A 27,233-nucleotide genomic window follows, 5' to 3' on the forward strand; every position below is an offset into this window, starting at 1 on the left:
ATCTAGCTATTAGATCTCCCACAGTGAAAGGCACGTACCAATGGGCACAGACACAATCATCTTGGCTGTGGGCAAATGGAAATGACATTGTGTATTCCCTGCTGGCCAGGGCAAAGTCAGAAGAGGCCTCATCTCCCTGCTTTGCTGCTTCTGGCCAGTGTTGTCAGTCGTGAGTGAAGTCTGGTCTGCGCCCGGTCGCTGCTGGTGCTCCACAGAGTCACCGTGACAGCCCAGGAGGACAGCTGTTAATGAAGTAATCATAGAATAGTTTAGGTTGGAAGGGCCATAGTTTAGGTTCAAAGGCCGTCTAGTCCAAACCCCTGCAAAGAGCAGGGACATCTGCAACTCGACCAGGTTGCTCAGAGCCCTGTCCAGCCTGGCCTGGAATGTCTCCAGGAGTTCAAGCTGTTTAAGGAGTCCAGCATTTAGTGGAAAACACTGCTGTGCCTTTCACTACTCTTGTGGTCTCGGCTTTCCTTTCAGTTCCCCCTCCAAGCTGCTGCTGCTTTTGGAGGTAGACAATTATGGATGTGAGAGGTTGTCTGGAACACCTGTTTTTCCCACAGGAAATCAAATTTTTGAGAAGATGTGATTTTCCATGGAAAAACTACGCTTTCCAAAGTAATCCCAGCAAGTCCAAACCAAAAGACTTTTTGATGTCTTTGAGAATACTTTTTTGATTAAGTGAAAAGTGTAAATTCTCTCTCCTGTTTTTTCAAGCCTTCTTGACTCTCCTTACTTCTTAATATTCATTCCATTGCTGCAGTTGCTCGGTGTCAGACTGCTTTCCTCAGTATTCATTTTGATGATAAGTCAAGATAAGGCTGCTTCTCTCAACATTGAAAACTTCTATTTAGTTTTTAAGAGTTCTGTCGTTTTTCACAAGATAATTTTAAACTCCAGTTATTGCTTTAAAAATGTTGTTATCCTCCATTGGTGACAGCTACTAACCACAGAAAAAAAGAACAGAACACCTATAGAAACATAATTTGCTTAAGGTTGTCTTGCATTAGATATAACATCATTCTAAACTGGTGACTCCATTTAAACTTTTTAAAATTAATATATGATGTTTAGCACTCCTATAAGGAATTTATTACTATTTGTGCATTTTACTGTCTTATGCAAATAGGAAAATACTAGATTTGTATTCTTTGAATTTCTTTATGAGGAAAAATATTACCGGAACCCCAGGGAAGTTATCTATCTGTCTTTGCTCAAGCAACTAACTCTTTAGCAATAAATCACTTATAGCCGTGACAATATATTTTCACTTAGTGTCAATAAAATGTTCACTCACAGTATTTCAGAGTGACTGCATTATAATCTCATCATATGATGTCCTAGCTAAATAACTGTTGAAATTTTTTTGCTACATATATTTTCAGTTATAAATATATATATATGTATAATTTTTTTTTTAATTAGACAGGATATCGTTCTGGATGGAAAGAGTGGGATCTGAGTGTACCTTTTGATAAACACTCTATGATTTAATCCACATGTTAGATAATAACAGAAAAGAGTTTCTCCCATGGGATGCTCCTGTTCTGAGACACAATTTAAAGAATTGTGCAGTGGCATTTTATTCCCAGTTCTTGCTTTTCTTCTGATAAAATGCCTCTTACTATTCTTTGTAGAATATCCTGCTTCCCACTGCTTTGCTGTAGGCTACCGGATTTTTTAATTATCATCTTCAGTGTTGGACAGCTCTGGGCTCGAATCAACATAATTGAAGGCTTCCTTATTTGTGAAAGTTGAACTCAAAGTTAGACTGTGCCGTGGATTCACAGGTGCAAGTTCATTTAACACAATATTGTCACTTTTTACAAGAGTTGCTTTGTCCATGTGTTCTCTACTGTACCTGGCAACAACAGCATCAAGGAAGTCCAGCTTTGGTGGCAAGGTCCCACTCTCAAATAAGTATTTGGCTAAGTAGGAGACTATAATGTTAGTAAAGAAAGAGGTAAGCATAGCAAGTGTTTTAAATGGGAATCGCTGGACATAGATGTTATTTTCATCTGGATAGCAGCCAGGATAGTAGATCAAGGGCTGAAGGTAGAGGTACGGTTCTCCTCCAGTTATTCTGAGAACAAGGCCAAATAAATATCCTGCAATGGCACCATAGGTGTTGGTCCCTTTAATGAACAACACACACAGGAGCTGAGGGAATATGATGATATAAACAAGATCAGAGCTGAGGTACCACAGGCCATACACGGACGAAGCCAGCAGTGCCATCGCTGTGGCTGATGCTCCAAACAGGAAAACAGTGATCCTCATTACCCAAACAATTTCCCTGTCTGAAGCCTGCAAAAAATAAGGGCAGTGTTAGGTGATATTTTTTTCATGGCAACATATGCATGCCTACATGTATGAACATAGCATATATAAGATATTACATTGTAAAAGGAGATTTTCCATGACATTTAATAATATTTACAAACAAATATCTCTATCTCCATCTCAAGAGCAGAGAAAAAAACCTAAAGAGTTACAGTTACCATGCCCACAGTCCTTAATCTTTGAGCAGAAAGAAAAGTTTGACATGTCAAAGAAAAAAAACAGTGACAGAGTGTTAGAAATAACTTTTAAATATAAGCACAATACGAATTAACCAGAAAGAAACTGTTGGTGTCAGAATTTCTTCTCCATTTCCTAAGAAAACCTCAACTCACTAACCCATTCTGCTGTCAAATGATTAGCTAATAAATGAATAATTCAGAAAAATGTCTTATTTTATTAAGGATTTAAGCAAAACTTATGGTTGCAGCAGTTATTAGGAGCTATTTGGATAAACTGCATAGCCATGAGAACTCTTGAAAGCTGCCTTCCCCGAGCTAGCGTTTTCACCTCTGTTGTCAGTCACAATCACAAATGTTTTTATGAAGTTCAGTTTATTCAATATACTGTTAGGAACAACATGCTATACTTTCTCTAGTCATAGGCAGGAAGGTGAAAGAGGTGTTCCATTATGATATCACAGTCTATACATCACCTAGTTAAGGTCTCACCTAAAATTTTCTCTAAAAGTAAAAATGAAAATATAATCTCACATTTTGCCGGAAGGAAAGCTGATAAATGTTCCGAGCAAACATAGAACTTGCTGATAAAATTGAAGAATCAGCTGATGACATCACAGCAGCAGATACAGCGCCGAGGCCAAAGAACGAGATATAGACTGGGCAAAGGTACTGGAGCACGATCGGTAAAATCATATCTGCTTCCTTTTTAGTCATGGGGTCAGGGACACCATACTCAGTCTGGTTCCAGGCTGCAATATGGACACCGGTATGTTATTAGTAACACTAGTAGTCATCATGTTCAGTATCTCTTGACTTCATGTGCAGTGAGCTATTCATATTGCCACATTTTCACTCACATTCAATGACCAAACTGTTGCTGGGGCTGGACCAATGGCATTCCAGAGGGGCATTGTCCCTCTGGTGTCTCTTAGACAGACTTAATCTTGCTTAACATTTTTCTTATCTCTAAGCTAAGTCTGACCACAGTCTATAGTTATCCAGTGGGAAGTTTTAATATTAAACTTTGCATTGCTCATAAATGTTGTTTTCCTCAATAAAACAAGTCTTGGTTCCACATTTATTCGTGATGTGTTTAACTGTTCTTTTGGATTGCAGACTCGGAACTCAAAGCTGTGTGTCAAACTTTCCTAGCAGTTCATTTCTAACAGTCTAGGTACATGGTCACTGTGACGGGGATCACTCTCACTAGGACAAAGAACTTGACAAGGATATTTTGGTCAAGATAAGAAATTTGTGATAAATAACTACCATACATACAGAGTTATTTTGTAGTTATTACTTTTAGGACCAAATAAAAGTACCAGAATCTAACTCAAACACTAAATAGAAATATTATATCTGTAGATATCTTGAACATGCAAAAGGAGTTAGTTTCAGCCATTGGTGTAGGACCAATTTCCCTGGGAAAAACATACTATAACATCATTTTTTAGTGTAGTCTCCTCTTGAAGAAGGCATGAGGTGATAAATTACATCACCTGAATAGATTATATCTAACTTAAGCTTTGTAGGTTTTTCATGCTTATATTGTACTATTAATTTTACATTTATTGTATTTCAAATTTTTAACCATTTACCTGTAGATGCTCCAATTGCACCAATAAGTATTGCAGGAAGAGCCATCACAAGACAGCCAAAAGAAGCCAGAAATGACAGAACCTGGGCGTATGTGGCAGAAGATGAGGAAAGAACTCGCTGAAAATATGCTTGCCATGGGATTCCTCCTAATGTCTGTAAACACAACGAGCAGCATCCTGTCACTGGGGGATAACTATGGATTTTTTTGCTATCACCTATAGAGAGTGTGTAGAAACACCACTTGAATGCCATGCTCTTTCATTTATTTATTGAATATCAGTGAGTCAGTAATAAATGTAGCTTTCATTCTCACAAGTGATGTTAAACTTTGGTAATTCCACATAAATCCTATTCTTTTAGCCAAGTTATTTCTTTGTACAATTAGCAACAGCATTTTGCACTTACATAGTCTCTGTAATCCCTAAGTATTATGTGCTACATAAATAGTCCTAAAACGGTTATATGCTACATAAAGCCTTTAAAAGGTTATAAAACACTATTGTCATGTTTCATATTTGGAGTACCCTCCCCCTGTCAAAATTAGATTAGACTTTGACTGGAACTGAAAGGAAGATTTTATCTTCCTTCATGAATGCGTGTGGCCATCAAAACAAGGCAACATATTTTGTATACATTGAATTCGAGAATCTGAAAAGTTATTCTCCCACTGTCTCAAGCAAATATTCTCTCTCTCGACCTGCTAACCACCCCACTTCTAATACACCCTCCACAAAGAAGTCCCCATGAGCCACCCTTTGCATAGATGCTGAACCTCTACAGAGAAATGATGCTGGCATCATGTTTTCACCCATACTCTCATTCTGGCATTAACCAAGGCGGTGCCACAACCATCTGCAGATGGCTGGTAGCTGATGGTTGAGAAGTTGATACCGCCCAGTTCATACTACAAACCACAAAGCGAACTCGTGATCTCTTCATCTGAGCTGCCAAGCTCATCAAGGCCACTGATGAACTGGGTCTGGCTCCTCTGTTAACTGAGACCTGAACTTGCAGACCTGCTGAATTAGCAAAAAGGGTAGGACAGGACAGTCCAGTCCTTGACTATATGCTGAATTTCACTCTAGTCCTGTAGAACTAACTGCAGAGTTTAGTCCCTTTTGAAGCCCAAATGGGCAGGCTGAGGAGCCACCTACTTAGAAATCATCAGCTTCTAAGTCACTTTTTACACAACCTGACTGACCCAAAAATCCTGCCCTGAATGTAATTCACATACTCTCACCTTTCTTAAAAGTTTGGGTCCTTTTTAATGATCTTATTTGGTGTTGAAGACAGTAGGCTGGTCCTCCAACTTTCCTTGAACCTCTTTTTCTCATTTCCCTTTTCTCATTTCTCTTTTCTTTCTTTTTTTTTTTTTTTTTTTTTTTTTTTTTTTTTTTTTCCTTTTGGGTATATAACAGTGAAGATCCTGATTAGACTTAAAATTATGTTTGCAAAATATGGCATGGAAGAGTATTATCAACAGTTGAAAAACCAAGTACTAACAATTCTGTCTTGAGAGTAGGATTTGAATAGTCTCCACTTAGTAAATCAGTGTCTATGACTAAACAGTATGGAAACAAAACAAAGCAAATTGCTCACTTAATGTGCACAGTTCAATTCTACACTCTAAATGAAGCAGGAGAAATTGGGACCAAATAGTGTGTATACAGGTGTTTCATACTTCTTTCATGTGCACACAGAGATCAAATGAATATTTCACAGGCAACTCTGATTTTTACTTGCTATTTATGACTGTTTTCCTTTACAGCCTTACGAAAGTTCCTTTAACAAAACTTTCCAAGCATGTGTAAATTCCTTGAGCTGTAATGAAACAAACAAGATGAAAAGGAAGTGTGTCACAATTTGGCAACATCAGAGGTTTCCTTTGGTCATCAGCAAAGATGAAACCTTCAGGATTATCAGACAGAATACAGCCACTTGAACTAATACCATACTTTGGCTCTCCGAGAATCTCTAAAAAATCTAAGCTGGATAAAAAAATATATTTTAATACCCCAATTATCAGAATACTTTGAAGATTTTTGATTAAGATTTAAAAACAAGCAGACAAACAAAAACTAAAAAACCAGAATATAATCTCAAAGTGCAACATGGTAGTAAAAACAGTGTAGAGCTGCTTAATGACACTGAGAAGGGAAAATGTTAGCATGTGTTACTCGATCTTCTAATGGAAAGTACTTAATAACCACCAATCCCATGTGTAACACATGGATATTAAATAACAAAAGGCCTCAGTTCATTCTGGCGTGTGTGCATGTATGAATTCATCCATCCATCCATCTCTGCAAACCTTTTTCTACATCATCTATACCTAAGACCTATTTAACGATTTGTGTAACGTATTTATTGCCTTCTGCAACATATAAATTCTTCTGCCAAGAATGACATCAGTTATGTATTAACTGCATACTTTTAATTAATTTTAACATAAGTCAACTCTTTCAGCCTGATTGTATTTAAATTACGTTCCTGGCAATGTGATTTTGACAGCTACACTACAACATTCTGCTGATATTTCACTGAAATAATTCAAATGTGCAGAATTATTGAGCAGGAGTCAAGAGCGTAAAAATTTTCAGTTTTCTGGAAACTCTTAACTAGACTCCCTATTATTTTCAGCTGTCGCAGTAATACAGTATGAGTGCTTAAATGCTTCATTCATTCATACAAGCCATCACTTACCAGTAAAAGGAAATTGTCCAGCCACGTGTAAATGTCAAGTGAGTTGATAGACCCCAGCCAAGGTGCTTGGTACACCTGGTGCACAGCTGTGAGCCCAATGTCTGTCACTGCAGGATGGGACATCGCAAAGGGCACACTGACCCACTGTAACCAAAGAATAACACTTTGTTCAGGTCTAAAGAAGGCATTCTAAACCTGTGAATTTTCAATATTAACATTGATATGTTTGTCTTCCTGTATGCTGCCCATCAAAAGCCAAGTTGCTGAGCTGACTTGCGGAAAAGTCAGGTTCTGTACCGGTGGAACATATCCAAAATCCAGAGGGATTGGTAGTGGATAGCTTAACTCAGCTCTGGAGAGTGTATGAGCAGAGGATTAATCAGTGTAAACTGTAAAATCAGCAGGAAAGACACATTTATGCATCTTCATTTTATTTTCCCTAAACTCCATATGTATTCTTTATACCCCTTCCTGGACCACACTGTAAAGAAACATCTACATATAAACTAGTTTGCAATAGCACCAGAATTTGCCAGTATATAGGCACAAGACATCACAAACACACCTGAAAGTTCAGGAATTTGTTTTTAATCCAACACAAAACTATATCATCACAAAAAAGGGGTACTGTTGTTGAACCGGCATCTCTCTTGCTCAAGAACACTCAGTATTCTAGTGTTACGACACTTTTCTACTTTGAGGGCAGTTGCACTCTGGGCTCTTGACTATTTTCAGTCTCTCTGTTTTTGATCTAGGCCAAAAAAATTGTTGAGGCAGTTTTGGACAGAAGGTTTGTTTCTTTAATCAACTGACTTTTTATGCATTTACTTGCCCACTCATTTTGCAATGGTGTAATGCACCAAATCTCTATGAGGAGAACCTTGGTAGCTCCTACTGAGGTGAAAACCAGGCTTTGTGCTATATGGAATAGACCATCACAAGCACGGCAGCTTTAAGGCTCCAATGACATACAAAACATACACATCACTACAATCCAACTAAACACTTTTCAGTGTATGGGGTAACCGGAGCAAGGAGGGGAGAAATCAAACACCTTCCTCTACTTTGTTGCATAATTATTGCAATAATGTATGAGGAATATATGAATCATTGCTATGTTTTGCTGCACTACCTATTATTTAGGCTGTTTATCATTACCATATTATTCTGTTCTCAGTTACATATCGAACTTTGCCAATTTAAGCACTTAGGCAGAAAGATTCTCTTCTTGCTGTTTGCTTGGGATTTTCTGGGAAAGATCACCAAAATATTTCAGCTGTTTGCAAGATATTTTAAAGCAAAAACAAACATTCTGTCAGAATTAATGCATGTTATTATTCTTCTTGTTGAGAAATTCATGGGGAACAAGGATGTCAAAAGGATATTTTTATTCTTGTTTATGAATCTCAAATCTCAAACATGTCTATGTGATGAGCTTCTGAAGAGCTGTAGTTTGCACATACTCAGCTGAGATTTTCAGTAGAGCAAATTTCTAGAGGTCTACCTGCAGCCTGAAAGTCAGAGCCCAGAATTTAATAGGCACTGTATTGCAAATGCATTATGAGCTTTTGTAATCCAATTTCGTGGTCTCAAGGACTACTTCTACATTAGTAAATAAGACAAGTCAAAACACTTTCTCTGGCACTGCAGTTCACTGACATGTCATGGTTTGCATCCATACACCTAGATTCTTTTCCTGTCAAAAAATACAGCCCTCAACTGTTCCTGGGAATTATCTGAGAAAATACTAGTTGGTATGTGCCAAAACAGTGCTGGGACTGTGTTAACAATTACTTATTACAGGTGATCCTGGTTTTCACCTTGGCACTATTTAACTTGCTAATATAGACATAGATCCAAATTCTCTCCTCTCACTCAATTTCTCTGTTGAGCCCTTTCTCACAGGAGTAGGAAATTCACCATTTTGAATAGAGAGTGAATGAAACCAAAGCTTGTGGAAGTGAAGCAGAAACCAGAACTTTATGCTGGAACTTGGAGCTTAGGGGTGGAGGTAGCAGTAGCAGTAGCTAAAAGGACCTGGGCCTCATTTGGAAACCAGATTGGATTAGAAACCAGAAAAAGAAAAAAAAAGTACTACTACATGGTGGCAAAGAATTTAGAATGGGGAATTAATAATACAGCTGAGATGAAGAGTCAGTAAATAGTGGGGTTACAGTGCAGGATCAGGAAAAGCCTCGTGGGGCAAGATATAGACGAAGAGCTGAGAACTGCACATGGGGGTACAGGAGAGTGAGGTGGGAAGGAGAGAGACTACATGGGATTGTAAGGAGAAAACCAGGGAAGAATATGAAGTGGCTGGGGTAGAGATTTTGGAAGCCTGAGGCAGAACCTGTGGCTGAATTGAGGAACCAGGGTAGGGAACAGAAGTGATTACAACAAGCATCTCCTCTTGGGTAAGCAGCAGGAGAGGAAAGGAGATTAGAAGAATGAGCAGTAAAGCTCTTCGCCAGTGGGAATACAAACTGCTCCAGAGTCTGCAAAGGAAGCTGGGATACCTGAGCCTGTGACATCTGCTCTGACATGCACAGTGAAAGCATCCCACATAATCTAAAACTGCCTCACTCAGGGCATGACCATTTAGATGCTGCCTGAGGCTTCCGATCCTGCTGATAACTCTCGAGGTTATGAATATGGTTTCATCTACATGACATTAATGCTGTTTACGCTAAATGTGAAATTATATAAAGAGCCCAACTTGAATGAAAAGAACCCTATTAAAGCTATGGATCCAGACGTTTAGAAGAATGATATTCAACTTTCATTTTCTTTCCCCTCCCTGGCAGGTTCATGCTGCTTTCAATACAGGATGACATGTTGTTATTCCCATGGGATCAGGGTCTTTAGCAGTGCATGAGTTGTTCTCATTGAAAAAGCATTTCTGTATTTTGATTTATCTACCGTTTTGGGAATTTCTGTAATGCACACCATCTGTAGAAACTGAAAGGTACACAAATATTAACATTCATGTTAGGGAACGAGACAGTATTGTTCCCACTATGCAGGTGAAGAACAAAGGTATGAGAGAAGAATATCTGGAAAAAACTTCTCATTTGGGGTGGCCAGCTGGAACTTGGATTTGCTTTTTCAGGGTATTTAGCACCATTCCCATGAAGCCAGTTACATCAGGGAATGATTAGCACTTCTGCAAATAAGGCCATAGGCCTCACGGTAGGATGCCACAGAGTGACGGTTCGTTAGTGACCACCTGTGTGGGCTCTGGCTGAAGCAATTTCCCTAGAGCTGCACACAAACTCTGGTGAAAGTAGAGAAACAACTCTGAGTCCCCAGGGTGCCATTCAGTTCCTTCACCTTGAGTCATCCCATTTATTTCAGCCTGTCTCAGATCTCTGTACACCTGTGGCCATCTATTACTGCCACTGGAAAACAAAGACACCAGCTTCTTTGATTGCGCCCCTGTCATCTGAGACCTGCTGCATTGATGTTTTTCAATGTAGAGCTTAAAGGACAGAAGTAAATAAGAGAAAAGGCTGCCCACTAGCATATCGTTGATAGCTGATGAGGGTCTATTCATACCACCATATTCAAACAGTAAGGTCACCTGGTGAGACTTCCTCTGCTATGGTCTCCAAGGATGGCAGAGGGAAATGAAGGAAAAAACAAGAAGGTGATTTAAAGCAGCAGGTGACAGTTACAGAAAAGAGAAGCAGGAGAGTATCAGCTCTGCAAGTCCAATACCAGCATTTCTGGACTGCTTTACTGATGGCTTCCAACATGTGATGCCTCCTTCCAGTGACTGTGCCAGGAAAATGGCAAGAGCGTCTGCACTATTAGGCTGGTTGGAAAAAAGCCAAAGAATCAGGCCTCTAGATCAGCATTGTTGTCTATATGAGCTATACATTGATGTAAATGCAGACTCCTTAAAGTCAGTGGTCTGTGAGTGAAAACATTCTTTTTCTGCACTTTCAGTGAAGACACAGGTCCAAAACTGAAGCTGGGCAATAGGTCTCAGTAATCATCATAATGCTCAGGGAAAAATCATCAACAAATAAGGGGAAAAAAGCCAAACTTACCAGTCCCAGAAAGATGCAGAAGAGCTGAACTACATCGGTGTAGGCCACAGAATAAAGCCCACCCACAAGCGTGTACATAGTTGCAATCAGGGCAGAAATAATGACTGAAATATTGACATTAATGTCAATGATCACACTTATAGTGGCACCTATGGGGAAAAACGAAGCACTGTGTGTTAGTGTATGTCACAGTATGTCTGATGAGAAGGTTCACCTTTGTTAGGTTGTATATATGGGTGCTGGTCTGACAGCAGCAGCATGAAGGTATTTCACCCTCTATCTTCTGCAAATCCCTTCTCCACCTTTGAAGTGAGTGGGAAAAGGAAGGTTTCTGTTTGTCTAAGTTTAGCATCTGTCATTTTGCAGCTTCTTACAAAATGGAGGAGGGAAGGGTCCCAACAGACTTTCCTTACATTTCTCACGCTCTAGAAGCACTATGGTCTCTTGTTCTGTCTGGAAAAAAGCAGCCACAAACAGAGAGCTGAAGCATCCCTGGGTGAGTTGTAGCCACAAAGGAACAACTGTATAATAGCAGTGAATTCTGTGCCTAGGGAAGGTCTGCTGAAGCATATCAAACCCTTTTGCATCTCACTTATGTTCTGAGCTAATCCCTTTTGACCAAGGAAGGAACTGTAGAGGTAGAGGAGGCATCACCTATAGGGACAATTGTCCACTGATCTTTCTAAAATGCCCTTGAATTGTTTACGTGGGACAAAGATGAGTTTCTTTGCAAACTGGGGAATCTATCCTTCATTGTCGACCTAAAAACCAAGAACTTTTCCAAGCACCATCAAACAGATTTCATCTGTAGAAAACAAAACACAATGTTGAGCTGACCAGTCTCCACAAAACAGGCCATAGAATCAAAGAGTTGTTGTGACTGAAAGACACCTCTAGAGATTTTCTAGTCCAAGTCCCCACTCAAGCAGTGTCAGATGGAGCAGGTTGCTCAGGATTATGTTCAGCTGGGTCTTGAATATTTGCAAGGATGGAGACTCCACAACTTATTTGGGCAACTTGTGCCAGTGTTTGACCTCTCTCACTATAAAGAAAAAAGTTTTTTCTTAATTTACATGGAATTTCTTGTAGTTCTGTTTGTGGCCATTGCCTCTTGTCCTGTCATTGGGCAGCACAGAGATAAGTCTGGTTCCATCTTATTTATTCCACTCCCCTCACTGCCGAATCAGGTATTTAGACACACGGATAAGAATCCCTGAGCCTTCTCTTCTTCATATCGAACAGTCCTAGCTCTCTCACCTGCCCATTATAGGCCACGTATCCCAGTCCCTTAATAGTTTTTGTGGCTCTTCACTGGACTCTCTGTAGTATGTCCATGTCTCTTGTATTGGGGAACACTGGATCCAGCACCTCAAATGTGTCTCACCAGTGCTAAGTAGAGGGGAAGGATCCCTTCTCTCAACCTGTTGGCAATGGTCCTTCTAATGCAACCCAGTATGCTATTTGCTTTCTGCCAAAAGGGCACGTTGCTGAGTCATGGTCAACTTCATTGCCTTCTAAGATTTCCAGGTCTTTTTCTGCAAACCTGCTTTCCAGCTGCTGAGCCACCAGTCTGTACTGGTACAACAGGTTGTACCTGCCCAGGTGCAAGACTTTGTATTTCCCTTTGTTGAACTTCATGAAGTTCCTGTTGTTCCATTTCTGCAGCTTGTTGATGTCCTCCTGAATGGCAATGCAACTATCTGATCTATCAGCAGCTCCTCACAGTATTTATTTTCTGCAAACTAGCTGAAGGTGCATTTGATCCCATCAGTCAGGTCATTAATGAAGATGTTACAATACAGACTCAGTATTGACCACTGAGGTACACAACTGGTTACTGGCCACCTGGTGGCTTCCATGCTGCTGGTCACAGCCCTTTGACCCCAGCAGTTCAGACAGTTTTCCATACTCCTCAGTGTTAGCTTATCTAGTCTATATGTCATCTGTTTGTCTGTGAGGGTATTAGAGAACACAGTGTAAAAAGCCCTTTCTGAAATCCACAACATGCCTTGCTCTCTCTTTGTCAACCAAATCAGTCAGAAAACCATGGAAGATGTCAGGATCGTCAGGAATTATTTCCTTGCCATAAATCTGTGCTGACTACTCCTAATCCCCTTCTTGACCTTCACTTGTTTTGAAGTAGTTTCCAGAAGCATTTGCTCCATTACCTTTCCAGGGACTGAGGTGAGGTTGACCAGCCTTTTGTTCCTTCTTTCCCTTTCTTGAAGATGGGAGTGATTCTTTTTTTCTTTGAGTCTTCAGGAACATCACCATAGTCTTCAGAAGATTACTGAGAGTATCCTTGGAATACTTTCAGCCAGCTCCCACAGCACTTGCGGGATGCATCTCATGAAATTGTATCTGTCCAATCTATATAGATATTTTTTAACCTGATCCTCCTCCAGCAAGCTTTCCTTGCCCTGGACTTTCCTGGGGTTCTCAGTGGTCCTGGGTTTCCTGAAGGCTGGTCTTACCAGCAAAGAATGAAGCGGAGAAAGCACTGAGTACCTCAGCCTTTCCCATATCCTTTACCACCAGGTCACCTGTCTGATTCAACAGTAGTCCATATTTTTCCAAGTTTATGTACTTGTAGACGCCTTTCTTGTTTCCCTCTATTGCCAGATTCAAATCCGGGTGGACCTTGGCTTTTCTAAATCCATCTCAACATGCTTGGACAGTGTCTCTGTATTCCTTCCAGGTCACCTGTTCCTGCTTCTGCCTCTGACATTCACATCCCTTAACTAGTTCTTCCTTGTTTGTAAGTAACAGGTTCAACACAACCTCTCTTCATCAACTCTCTGATCATTTTTTTCAGGAAGCTGTTGTCTGGGCACTCAAGAAACCTCCTGAATTGCTTGTGCCCTCCTGCACTGCCCTTCCAGCAGCTATCAAGATGGTTATACTTTTCCCTTAGATGTATTAGCTATTTCATTGATGTCAATGTTTCAAAACCATGTTTAAAGAAATTTTCTCTTTCTAATTAGGATAATTTAAATGGAACATGTTGCGATAACTTTTAGTCCTTGCAGGTCTTGTAGATTTTCTTGACCACATAGGTGGAAAAGTTCTGGCGGCAGATCACAACATGATGTGTGGTATATAAGAGCTGCTGGGAGCTGTCAGGTAGCTTTCTGTTGTACAGTGAGCCTTCAAAGTTCACGTGCTTAAGGGTTACAAGCTCAGACTCCTTTTACAAGCTGGAAGCCCTGTCTTTCCCTTCTATAACCCTGCCAGGCAAGAAATCATGAGGAATCAAGAAGCGAAGAGTACTGAGATTAAATATTCATCAGTGAGCACAGGTGTGCAAATTAGGAGTTATAATATAACTGGTTTATTCACAGAACAGTTAAAATCAAAACCCTCAATGACTTTTATGGTCATTCGCAGTCTTTAACTGTCAACTGTTAAGGTAAACCTACCAGAAAGGTATTCACACCACTTGCTTTGAAATATCATAGATTAGCTTGTCCTCAATTGAAAAGAAAGTATATTCCAAATACTCAGAGTGTTCTTCAAGTTATTCAACTCCTATCACCTCAGCATGTAGTTTGTTCTTAGTCCTTTAAGGGTTTTGTGATGAAATTGCAGTAAACAAGCTCCCCATTGCTTTGCAGTTCATCAGAGCACAGCTGGAGTGTACCTTCAAAGTTTATTTTCTGTTTAAAATAGCTTGTGCTAGAAAGCATTACCACATGCGTGTGCACTATGAGTATGATTAGCTGGTAAAAGTCAGCCACTGGTGCTTCAACTCAAGGGCTTTCTCCATTCTTCAAGGGATTGCTAAATTCAGGCCTGAAATACAATTAAAAACCCTGGAAACCATTTGTTTTTTTTTTTTATTTCCAAACTGGATGAGTAGTTGAGTGATTTTCTATTGAGTCACAGTTCCACTAATTATCTGAATCCTTTTTTGAATCCTAAGTATTTTCTTCATTTTGTTGAGTAGAAAGCCATTTAGAATTGAATAATACTTCCATTTATTGATCAGCATATTTTTTACTTCTATTACAAGTTCTATTAAAAGTTCTGTATATCTAGGTCTCCTATATGCAAAGGATTATTTTGTTTAGATGCACTGGTAATAATTTTTCTTATCTTTAAGGAAAATCTTGACTGGCTTCTGTGATCTTGGTAGTGGAAAAGAGAAGCTGGGTCAGCCTCAACATAAAAGGGACACTTGCAATTACTTTTTTTACCCTCACAATTAATTGAAATTTTTTTGCTAGATCTTTTAATGCCCTTTGAAAATGGACAACTTCAAGGTACCTGAAAATGAATAGATACCTTGTGCGTCTTTCTATTACCAAAATAATTAATGGGGTACGTTTACCAGGTTTAATTTCTAGTTAGTATAAGTCTGAGAACTGTCACAGTCTGAGTCATTTGGCTAGCATATTTAGCATTTGAGCCAGAATTGTAATGCATTTCTGATTTTCTCAAACCTTCCACCTGTGATAAATTAATATTTATACTACTTATTCCTTACCTAAGGCAGAGAAGATGGCAGCAGCCCAAAACATTTCTCCCATTAAAGCTGGAATAAACAGTAGCCCTCCCATTCTTTTTCCATAAAGCTGCTGAAAAGGGTCTAGCATTGTCACATAGCCTTTGGATCGCATGGGTTTTGCAAAAAAAAGACCACCTGCAAGGAAAAGTACCATGAGACACCAGTTCTAGTAGAGAAATGCATTGCCATTGAGGGGTAAAACATTAATTGTTAGTTAAGGGTACAAAAATACCATTATTGCTGTTTGATTTCTTTAAAAACATAAGTACAGTTAAAATATTTTCTAAGAACTTTTACCATATGTCTGCCGACAGAGTTACATAAACACATCCACATTAATGTCTATGGTCTGACAATGAAAAATAAGTTGGTCTTATTTTATCTGGTTGAATTTACTTAATCTACTATTACAGATACTCTCAGAGGTTTGTCTAATTTTGGATCAGGCTAAGGGAGTGGCTTTTCTATCCAATCCTGTTCATTCTTAGAGCAGAATCCAGTGTGCACTTTCGCATGGTCCTGCTCTAAAAGTAAAACTGTCTGGAATTCCTGGATCAAAAATATGAGTTCACACATGGTGTGGTGCACAGACAGCAAATCTGTTTCTTTCAGAACAATTCAGATTTATTTTGCATACACAAATCGACCTTACTGCACTTGCAGGGTGGGTCAGATGCCTTCTGGGCTTTGCAGGTGTCAAGCTCCCAGAACATTTGTCATACACTTATTTCACTTATGCATGTTCAGGAATTTTAATATATCACAATTCTGCTCTACCTGTCTGGGAAATGGGCTGGATATGTACATAAATGTGCGGAGGCCTCACCTTTCCAATGTACAGTCCTCAAATAATTTCTGGCTGTGGAAAAACAAGGGCATATCTCAGGAAAGATGAAAGAGCCCTGGTACAGAAAGCTATGTCATTGAGACTTGTACATGATTATAACTACGTAGATTTCTATGACAGTAAGACTGATGAAATGCAATGTATAAGGTGTGACCAAAAAATCCTGGAAAACCAGTCAGTTCCAAATGAAATCTACTGTGCAGTATTTGGCAACCCTAAATTAGGTTCTTCATCACAAGATATGTAATATATTAGTTATATTGTACAGAAGATTTCCCACACTTCCACATATTGCTTTGTATCACTCATATTTCTTCCTTTCATTAAGTTCCCTGAACAGAAGCCCCCAATTTATCAATCACAATTGATTTATTTTGCTTATGTTAACATTGTCTTTAGGCAGGTTGTTTGGATGCAGAAACCCTCCAGCATTTTTTTACTATTCTTGGATTGGTCATGGATCCTGCTCCTATTCTACTAGTTATATCATCATTACAAAAGACAACTAAAAGAAAAAAAAACGAGTCACTTGTAGTATAATCTTTTAGGACTTTAAAGCATGTGTCAAAGGAAATAGGAGATGTTCTAACCTGTAAAACTAAATTGCTTGAAAAATTAGGAAAAGTGATATGCATCACAATGTTGACCTAACAGGGCGATTATATAAATCTTATAATCTTCCGATCTGAAGCAGTAATGTTTCTGCCAGCCTTGTTTTTAAAATTTTGATTTTTTTTTTTGTAAAGAAGGATCAACAACTTCTCTCCCCAAAGCTTCACGTACACATCATTCCTACAGAAATGCTTTCCCCTCTGTGGTCTGCAGAGAGATATATGGTCACATGATACAGGCTTCTTTTCTCTGCATTGGCCATGATCATTTCCAGGAAAAAAAGTCTGACCATCTAAAAAACAGCTGGAAATGAGAGGAGAGGCTAACTGAACCTCTTCTGGGCTATTATTAATTTGTGTCAATTCTACAGAGGCTGAGAGTCAGGAAGATGATTGTGGCTAGGATCCTAATGACTGCTTAATGACGTCAATGGGTGATGACCCTCATGACCTCATAATGACATCAACTGATCTCTGGGCAGACATCTACTGTTGTTGTTTTCCTTAAGAGAAATAGAGCTGCCTTCATGGGTGGGAACTATGACTGGAACTGGAGCTGGCTCGCACATGCCAGGAATATCTACAATCGGGAATGTTTCTACCTGGGAAGAGAGGGAACCAGGACAGGCCATACGAAAACATTTCTGAGGGGAAAACAAGAGTCAGGAAGGCAACCGAGTTGTATAGGGTAAAAATGAAAGGGGCAAGAAGACCTGGATAAGCAACCAGAGGAAACGAAGAACAGACTAGAAGTGGAGAGCACAAGAAATGCTCAAATTAGACTGAGAAGTCAACTATCATTAGAAAGGCTAATACAGCAGTCACATTAATGAAAGATGAAAAACATGTATCTTTTTGGTAACAACATTATCTTTAAACAGTTGCATCAGCAACTGCCTTAGGGACTAGATCTGTTCATAAACTTGTAGCTGACAACTTTGTGGTGTATACATCATGGCTCACAAGGCAAAGTTTTTGTTGCAAGCTGCTCCATGTTGCTGAGACACAGTGAGTATTTTTTGTTGCTATTATTTTTAAGAAAAGTAAGGAAGTTCTGAGACTCCATTTCAGGAATGAGAGGCCATAGCATTAAAAATTAGAATGCTGTCTGTATTTTACACTCTGGCCCTGCATATAGCAAGATTTTGTATTTGCATTTCGACATGTGCTTTGGAGTTTTGTATCACATTGAAGAGGATGCTTGGTCCAATTTTAAGGAAATAGGCTGTTTCTATTACAGACATCCTACACAAAATTAGACAAGTTACTTAGAGTCTTGGTGAAGATCTGTAAAGTGTAAGCACTTTCTTAACTTGAAAGGATATTTGTCACTCTTGAATTACAAGATTTATAGGTCCCCTGATATATGATCATGTTGCAGATCATATAGGCAATTAAAGAAAACCCGAACATATATAAATTAGTATATATAATTAAAAAAAATCCCACAACGAAACGTTTCTTATTGTTACCTCCATAGGTTGTAATAACGAAATAGGTCTTGCCAAGGCATTTAGGAGACTTAAGCTATGACACTATTTTTTTTTTTTTTAATAGTCAAACCTATCAGCAGAAAGGATCCAGCTGACCTCAGTATCCTTTTATCAGACCCTAGTTGTTTCATTTCAAATGATGGACTTGTCATCAGAACTGTTTAAAATGAAAGGCTATTAGCTTTAGTTCTTTGCTTACCTAAAGCCAGACTAAGGGAATATCCAATAGGTGCCTGAGCCCAAGCTAGACCATAGCCTGGGACATACACAGCTTCTGCTGTCCCATTGATGTAACCTCCTCCAACCCACGTGGCTGAAAAAGAAGAGATGGAAAAGTCTTTAATGTGCACAAAGAAAACCTCCCTCATTGTAGAATGAAATTATAATCACTTGTAATATTGCTATTTTTTTATTATGTGTACCGTACAAGTGCCAGACACAGCATCTTTCTATAATTTTCAAAGTGAGTATATGAAAAAAGAAGTCAGATGGACTGAGACAGTCATCAAAGTGTCTAAGTGCCTGTATAGTCAATGAAGATGTGAGGGCTGAGTCCCTGACTACTTGTTTACAATGAATGAAGCATATCAACTCATTAACCATGATAATTTTCTTTGTCTTAGTCCAAATGTAAAGGTGTAAGGGGGGATCTGAAGAAGAACAATAAACATACAGTGATCAAGTCACTCCAGCCAGGAGAACTGAAAGCATTTAAATTAGACAAGAGTCTAAAGAACACATCATTTACTAGGGCCATCAGGAAAAAAAAAAAAATCTGTTAAAACCTTGTTAAATTTTAAATTGTGGCTACACTAAACACATTTAGTAAACTCTGACTTCCCTAAATGCCATATTTTCATATAGGGTTGTGTATGTTTTGTGTTGCTCTTTTAGTTCTAAACTTTGACTCATTGATTTTTCACAGAATCACAGAATGCTGGGGATTGGAAGGGACTTTGAAAGAGGTCCCTGGTTCCTGAAGACATATTCCAGAAGTGAATTGTGCTACCTACATTATTTCTGATTTTATCTCTCTAAAATCCAGCAGTATTTTTAATATATCAACCTCAGACCCTCAATAAACTGATTCTCTGCCTTGAAGGGAAGTCCCTACTTTTGAGAATTGAAATATAATTTCCAACACAGATATGTATTGTGATTAAATCAGCAAAAATTATTCATAACAAATTACATAAAGAAGATTATATGTTCCTGTTTGCAGATTCCATGCAAAAAGTTCTTGATTTTCTCTAATGTATAATGAGTAAATTTTGTGAATCTGAATCTGTAGTTTGAATGAAGGCAGGCAGATCATTACAATTACTAGATTTTTGTAATGCTATTTTGATTTGCCTCAGAATCCTTTGCCTTCTCATATAAGAGTATTTCAGGCTTTCTGTGTAAAAATTCACAGTTGTAAGAAATTTATTTTACCCAAACATTTTTCAGGATTTTCACAGCATCCACCATCATACAAGCAAACTTGATTTTGTGTTTAAGACAAACAATTAGAGAAATGAATAAAATTTAATTAAAATTCCTAAAGAAATTTCATGAAAATCTAAATGACCACTCTCTTCCATTAAACTGTGACATCTCTCAAATGCTGCCAGAGGGTACTTTTTTAACTTGATGCTAAATTACACCATGTCTTTAGACATCAAAGATCTTTGGCAACCAGGGCATTACAATTGTCCCACTTTCAGCATTTCGAAGCACAGAAATGGACCATTCTGTTGGTGAAAATAATATAATGGGCTTGTATAAGGGATGTGCATACAAAGAAAGTCTGCAACAAAAGAAGTAACACAAAGAATCCTGTCATTGGTAGGCTTTTGTGTATCAAGATCTATTGCGCACTACAGAGACAAGAAGAGAAGTGAGTGATGCCCATGTGGGACCACATGGAGAAGATGGATGAACACTGATCCGTGGTGAGAAGAGCAAGGATACAGAATCTACATAAAAAATTGTCAGACATTTGGGATGTTATGCCTCTTGACAGTGTGAATTAAGGTAGGTGGGAAAATGATACTTTGGTTACCAGAGACCTAGAATCATAAAATGATAGAATGGTTTGGGTTGGAAGGGACCTTAAAGACCATCTAGTTCCAACCCCCCTCCCATGGGCATGGGCATCTTCCACTACACCAGGTTGCTGGCACTGAGCACTTCCGTGGGTGGGGCATCCACAACTTTTATGGGCAACCTCGTTCAGTGTCTCACCACCCTCATGGTGCAGAATTTCTTTATATCTAATCTAAATGTACCCTCTTTCAGTTTTAAAGTGTCACCCCTTGTCCTATCACCACACTTTCTGATAGAGTCCTTCCCCATCTTTCCTGTAGGCCCCCTTTAAGTACTGGAAGGCTGTCATAAGGACTGCCCAGAGCCTTCTCTTGTCCAGGTTGAACAACCCCAACTCTCTTGGCTTGTCCTCATACAAGTGGTGCTCCAGCCCCGTCATGATATTCATGGCCCTCCTCCATATCCTTCTTATGTTGGGGACTCCAGAGCTGCACACAGGACTCCGGGTGGAGTCTCACCAGAGCAGAGTAGAGGGGCAGAATCACCTCTGTTGACCTGCTGGCCACGCTCCTTTTGATGCAGCCCAGGATATGGCTGGCTTTCTGGGCTGCAAGTGCACATTACCATCTCAAATATAGCTTTTCATCCACCAGTATCCCCAAGACCTTCTCTGCAGGGATGCTCTCAATCCAATCGTCACCCAACCTGTATCCATGTTTGGGATTGCCTTGATCCACGTGCAGGACCTTACACTTGGTCTTGTTGAACTTTATGAGGTTCACAGTTGAACTTCATGAGTTTTGCACAGGCCCACCTCTCTAGCCTGTCAAGGCCCCTCTGGATGGCATCCTTTTCCTCTAGAGCAGGGGTGTGAAACTCATTTTCACTGAGGGGTGGGGTGGCAGACATCAGCCTCACGGTTTCTTTCAAAGGGCCAAATGTAATTTTAGGACTGTATAAATGCAGGAGTAGTTACACAAGAAGACCCTGCTCTAGAGTATCAACCACACCACTGATCTTGGTGTAACCTACAAACTTGCTGAGGGTGCACTCAATCTTACTGTCCATTTTTCCAATGAAGATGTTAAATAATACTGGACCAAATACGGACCCCTGAAGGACACCACTCGCCTCTGATCTCCACCTGGACATTGAGCCATTGACTGTTGAGTCCGTGACTACCTGGGATGTGAGCTACCTATTGTTTCTCAAGCAGCATAGACTTAGGGAATAAGTTGTATGCACCCGCATGCAGTAACAAAAGTAAATATTTATAAATGGAATTATATTTGTCTACTTCCATGGAAAAGCATGAACATGAGTACTGCATGAATGACATCCACTTCCAGATGGGGAATAATATTGCATAGTCAAGGACAGATGTGCAACATTGCTGCACCTGTGAGGCAAGGAAGCTTCAACGTCCAACATCAGTTTGCCTGAGGTTGCTACTGAGGTGGCAGCTGTTCTCCAAGGGGCACTTGGAAGCTGTACCTAACTCTCTTATTTTTTTCTGAAGGGGGCCAGCTCACTTCACTTCTGTGTGAGATTGCAGGGATCATTCCCCTTCCTGGCTGAAGGGGAACAATGCCCTATGGACTGGTGTTGCTGGGTAAGTTGGTATGAAGGATTTAACACTTATTTTCAACTAAATTTCTTGATTTCTGGATTGGGGGTTGAAAAATAACTGCTGAAGAATTTTTGTGTGCTCATGACTGTTCTGGAACATCTGCCAAGGACCCCAGAGCTCTACGAAAGTATTATATGGCTTTTTCTGAGTGGGTGAATGGATAGTCAGCACGTACACTGACATAAGTAAATACATTAGGAAATAAATAATGAGATATGATAGAATGGGATTTCAACCTTAGGTATCAATTTTCTGACCCTCAGTTTGCTATGCCACAATTTAAAGTTAGTTTAATACCTCTTTTGGTGAAATTATGTTTTTTTTTTTCTAAATCAGGCAAAAGTAATATAAAATTTAATAATCTATGGAAACACTCATGTGGTAATCTATTTTAATCCTCTCTTTGCCTGCCATCTGAAGGACCAAAAAATGCAGCAAATACCAATCTCCATTGAAAACATACACCCTAAAACATGATCAGACAAATACTGAGGATATGGAAAGCAATTCTGCTCCCAGTTCATACGAGAAACACAGAAATTAATATCAGATTTCTTTTTATATATTAATATATATTGGAAAATCAGAGTTTTTTGCATTTCTTTGTGAATGATCCCTCATCTGACAACTCAATTTATTGATTCAACTCATCAAGTTCTGTAAAATGAAAATCCTGACCTAAGGATTAAAAAGAATAGAATTTTGTAATATTTCAGCGTATTTATTTATTTATTTATTTCTAGGTTGGTTTTGTTTGTTTGTTTGTTTGTTTTGTTTTGTTTTTTCTTCTTGTGGAAGGATATGTTGCTTCATTCAATTAAAATGAAAAAAAGACACCAATAGATGATTACCTTTTTGGTTGTGTTTGTAAACATTTGATTATGACATCTCAAATATTTCCTTTGGGGCTTAAACCCAGTCACCAAAATCCGAATAACCTCAGGTTTGTTGCAGTGACTACTTCTTAAGAATTTCACCCCAAAATTAAGGAATAATAATATTTAATGCAACATTTTAACTATAATGATGTTAAAATGATAGAGAGATTAAAGGCTTGTCTAATATGGTACTATGTTAGCTCATTTTAATATGAACTGTTGTGATGCACCCACAATTCAAGCTTCTCACTCTTTCTATTTTGATAACTGCAGACACACTCAGCCTTCAACAGGCTTTGTGTTTAGGTGCTTCAGCAGCTTGTTAATACAGGTGCTTCTTCAGGATATATCCAAACATGTCCATAGCCATTATTCATAGATAGTGCATTTGCTTTGAGGTTTTTCAATGGCATTTAGAAAATCAGCTATAATTACTCTGGAATCATGAGTCCCTATGAAATCACGATGCTTATACTCTGAATTTTCTTTTAATGTATAGGCTAAATTCTTTCATCCTCTGCACCAAGCAGCCCTAGAAACTGCTACCATTTTCATAGCCAATAGCCATGGAACATGGTTCTGTTTGTCTCAGGCAAGGTAGGCAGGATTAAGCCTTATCTCATAACCCAAAGTACCTTGTGTCCATAGGAACAATATCCTTTCTGGAGATTTAAAAATATTTATTGTTTTCCTTTTATGGGGTAGGCTTTGCTCTTTAATTTGTATTTAGACAATTAAAGCTGTAAAATGTAAAGATGATGGTGAAATAACCACATATCTCTGAAGACATGATTAGGAGGTGCAAAATCTACATCTATCATTTTTAAAGAAGCAAATATGCCCCTGAATAATGTGACTATTTAGTAAAAATTATTGCTGGTTTTGATCAGCTTACATTCACAATTATTTTTTATGGCTTTACAGACTAAGTATCCCAGTCGCCCTCACCAAGACACAACTTGGATCAGTACCTTGACTCAGTCGACTTGTGCCCACATGTAAATGTTGTGTGCCAGGTGCAGTTCTCCGAAACAAAAATGCAATTTACTTTTCATCTCAAGCTTTAATTGCCATATTTATGGAAGGCAGAAGTGAGAAAGTATGTGAATTCTAATACTATAAAATCTATGAGTGTTTGAGCTGCACGAAGGCTTTAGGATCAGTCTGATATTCTAGCGCAGAGATGATATACTATGCCATCTCTAGAAGTTGTGTGAAACGGGAGGAGTGTTTGTGGGTGAGAATTGTCGTGGCTATAGAAATTGCCTGCGATATAGGAAGCCTTAGTGCAAGTCTCATCTCTGCTTCAGCTGTTATGAAAAATATTCCTGTAAAATAGGATTAATAAGACCAGAATTTGTGTCTTCTTCCACCGGCAAAGCTGTTTGTCATAACCACTTGTGCAGGGAATGTCTTTTTTTCATCTCCACTCCCTCAATTTAATGATTACTACTTTCTGGCAAGCAACATCTCTGCAAAAGATTCTGGTTTCAGTGCTTTTGAAAACATTTCATTCCACAAAAAGCAGTCAAACCAGCTCTTGCTATGAGCAGAATCTCATAATAACTGATGCTTCAGTAGCCAATGGATGTGTTCTACAGTACAGCAAAGTGTTAAAAGTAGAACATCTGCCTTTATTCAAACTTTATTGACTTTTACAAATATTCTTTACTCAATATTCAAAGATTCAGTCTTTGAATGAGCAAAATGCCCCTGCAAGGGGATAGGATTTTCTCTTGGTTGAAGAATAAAGCATTTTGGCCCAAGTTTTTATGTGTCTCTTCCTTATTAGATACCCGTGAAACCAGAACAGGGCAAAACAGCAAAACATAAATATAAGCTGAAAGATACAATTTCTCAATTGAAAGGACTTTGCCTTAATAGCATTTAGAATACAAACCAAAACAAACAAAAAAACTCCCAACAAACCAAACCAATCCAAACCCCAAAAAAACCCCAAAAAACCCAACCAAAAAAACAAACTCACAACAAACCACCAAGCAAAAAATCTCCCCTCCTCCCCCAAAAAAAAACCCAAAAAACAACCCACAAACAAACAAGCAAAAACCCCACCAAACCCAGCCTAAACCAATGAAGCATACTTAAAAACTGAACTGCTTAAATAGAAATGGTGGGCAAATTTACTTTTCTTACAATGAATTTTTGTTCCGATCCCATATCAGAGCTGTAAGACTTGAGGTTTTGGACCATATTGTGAATATTTTGTTTACCCAGGTAAGACACCTGGTTTTCCTGGCTCTGGGAGTCGAACAGCACTGCTTACAAAATCAGTGAAGAACTCTTCCTTCACCCAGGCTTTTCCTACTGATACTACTATTCACAGTAATGTATTATTTTCTCAAACTGTTGCAAAAGAAGCTATAAGAATCTACAAGGTAAGTTTTCTGATATTAGTGGAATTACAAATTTGGATTTATGTCAGTTTTCTTTTAGAAATTTATTCTAAATTGATGCTGCATCCCCCCCATCTTTTTTGCATATAAACTTTTTCTTACTCAGATTAAATAAAAATAACTCACCAATTTGGATGCCTTTAACAACAATAACTGTTATTTTAAAACTGGATTTTTTCATTCATTTACATAAATTCTATACTTCTATCCCAAACGTGTCTGATCAACAGATTGTATGTATTCTGCATGATTTTAAAATATTCGTTGTTTTTATATAGAAGCTACAGTTGGCTGTTCACTAAAAAGTGGCAGCAGCAATTGGGAAAAAAATATATGTATTTTCTTCATTTTGTACTATTCAAATGCAGATTACACTTTTTCATTCAGGTGAAAAACTGAGAAGTTTTATATTGGTTAGAAGAAAAAAAAAAGAAAAAGAAAAGAATAGTGTTTTTTACATACCGGTCATCGTGAATGCACCAACTAGCAAGCCAATGTCTCTTCCACCGACTATAATAGCTTCGCTGCGATCCCCTTCGCTGCCAGTGTTCTTGGTTTTCCAAGCAGCCCATATCCCAACCGCCAGGATAGCCAAGTAGAACACAATAATGGCCACCAGCCCCTCCACATGGAAAGCCATGATGGTGAAGTCCCAACTGTTTCTTTGATTGCTATTTCATTAAGACTTCTGGAGGGAATGCAATAATATGTCTGCTTTTAACAAACCTGGTAAGATGCTTTTTAGAATCAGTGTGCAAAGAAAACTCAAATGCTTATTAAAGAGACTACTCTGTTGGGTTTCTGAAACAACTCTTTCATATGTAATCAAAATTAAGTTTACATGCCAATTAAAATGCCTGTGGAGCAACAGTCAGCAATTGCAGCCTGCGATTACCAAAGGAAATGGATGATGTGACTGAAAGCTATGCAGTTCTTAGAAATCATTTACTGAGCACTGAATTTTTTAGTGCCACCAAGTCCCCAGTGTCTGGGAACTCTTCAGTCAAGAAATAGGTGGTACATGGAACAGGATAGAAGATCTTGTCCATGTGGACTATTACAAAAGTCTCTAGTTAGAAGACAAGTCACAAAACTGGTCGAAGTTATATAAGAACTCTGAATAAGTAATAGCTACAACAGCAAGACACATCTTCTGAGCCTTTGTGTTGGAATGCGGAGTCTTTTCCTCTTTCTATCATCCCCCGTATTTTAAAACATGCACACTTTTTTTTTTTTTTTAATCCAGCATTTAATTGTCCAGCATTGAAAGTATTAATCTATTCTCATTCTCAGTTTGAGAAGTAAAGCTTAAAAGCTGTCGAGCGGCAGAAATTTCCGGGTATATGCACTACTCCCGGGCGACACAAGCAGCAGCTGCCCCGTATCCAGCCTTTCCCGAACCCCCCTCCCAGCCCTCTCCCCGCCGCTCCGCGATCGTTCCTCACAGCCGCGCCAGCAAGAACCCTCCGCGCTCCCGACGGTTCCGCGGAAGCCCCGCGCCGAGCCCTGTGCGGAGCCCTGCGCGGAACCAGCCCTACCTACTGGGGGGCTCCTCACGCCGCGCTCCGCGGGGGCTCCGCGCCGCCCTGCGCTGCCGCGCACCCCCGCCCCGCACCCACGGCGGGGCTCCCCCCGCCCGCCGCCTGCCCTGGCCCGCCACCCCCGCGCCGTCGGGGAGCGGCTCCCGCCGCCCGTCTCCCCACCTGCGCTCCGCCGCCGCCGCGATGCCCCGCAGCCCCCGGGGCACGGCCGCCCATCCCGCGGGGCGGTGTCGAGGCTGAGCCGCGGGGGTCTTGGACCCCTCCCAGGGTTTTCCCTCTTGGGAAGGAGCAAAGGCAGAATCGTCGCTTCCCCCGCGGTGGCAGCGGTGCACCGAGTGCTGAGGCTGCTGAGACGCGGGGGGGCTCGTGGATTAAAAAGAGGAAAATCCCTTTATAAAGGAGGAG

General features: G+C 39.5%; 1 protein-coding gene across 1 annotated transcript; it reads right to left on the reverse strand.

The window, feature by feature from the left end:
• On the reverse strand, window positions 1-27,168 carry SLC5A7 (solute carrier family 5 member 7). Its single transcript, XM_065853757.2, has 9 exons — window positions 26,991-27,168; window positions 25,750-25,975; window positions 18,537-18,650; window positions 15,366-15,521; window positions 10,880-11,028; window positions 6,828-6,971; window positions 4,124-4,277; window positions 3,057-3,274; window positions 1-2,310 (listed from the first exon to the last, which is right to left on the reverse strand). Exons 2-9 carry the CDS (start codon window positions 25,925-25,927, stop codon window positions 1,684-1,686), a joined length of 1,740 nt encoding a protein of 579 aa, XP_065709829.1. The 5' UTR covers window positions 25,928-25,975; window positions 26,991-27,168; the 3' UTR covers window positions 1-1,683.
• Between the last annotated feature and the right edge of the window lie 65 nt (window positions 27,169-27,233).

The sequence above is a fragment of the Patagioenas fasciata genome, chromosome 1 (assembly GCF_037038585.1).
Source record: "Patagioenas fasciata isolate bPatFas1 chromosome 1, bPatFas1.hap1, whole genome shotgun sequence".
Taxonomy (NCBI): Eukaryota; Metazoa; Chordata; class Aves; order Columbiformes; family Columbidae; genus Patagioenas; species Patagioenas fasciata.

Bases quoted from the DNA above. Each gene is read 5' to 3' on its own strand.
- SLC5A7 (XM_065853757.2), bottom strand. From the start codon at position 25,927: ATGGCTTTCCATGTGGAGGGGCTGGTGGCCATTATTGTGTTCTACTTG. The intron at 18,651-25,749 runs GTATGTAAAAAA...CTTCTTTTTCAG, and splicing joins TGGTGCATTCACGATGACCG to CCACGTGGGTTGGAGGAGGT. The intron at 11,029-15,365 runs GTAAGGAATAAG...TTTTCCCCATAG, and splicing joins TGCCATCTTCTCTGCCTTAG to GTGCCACTATAAGTGTGATC.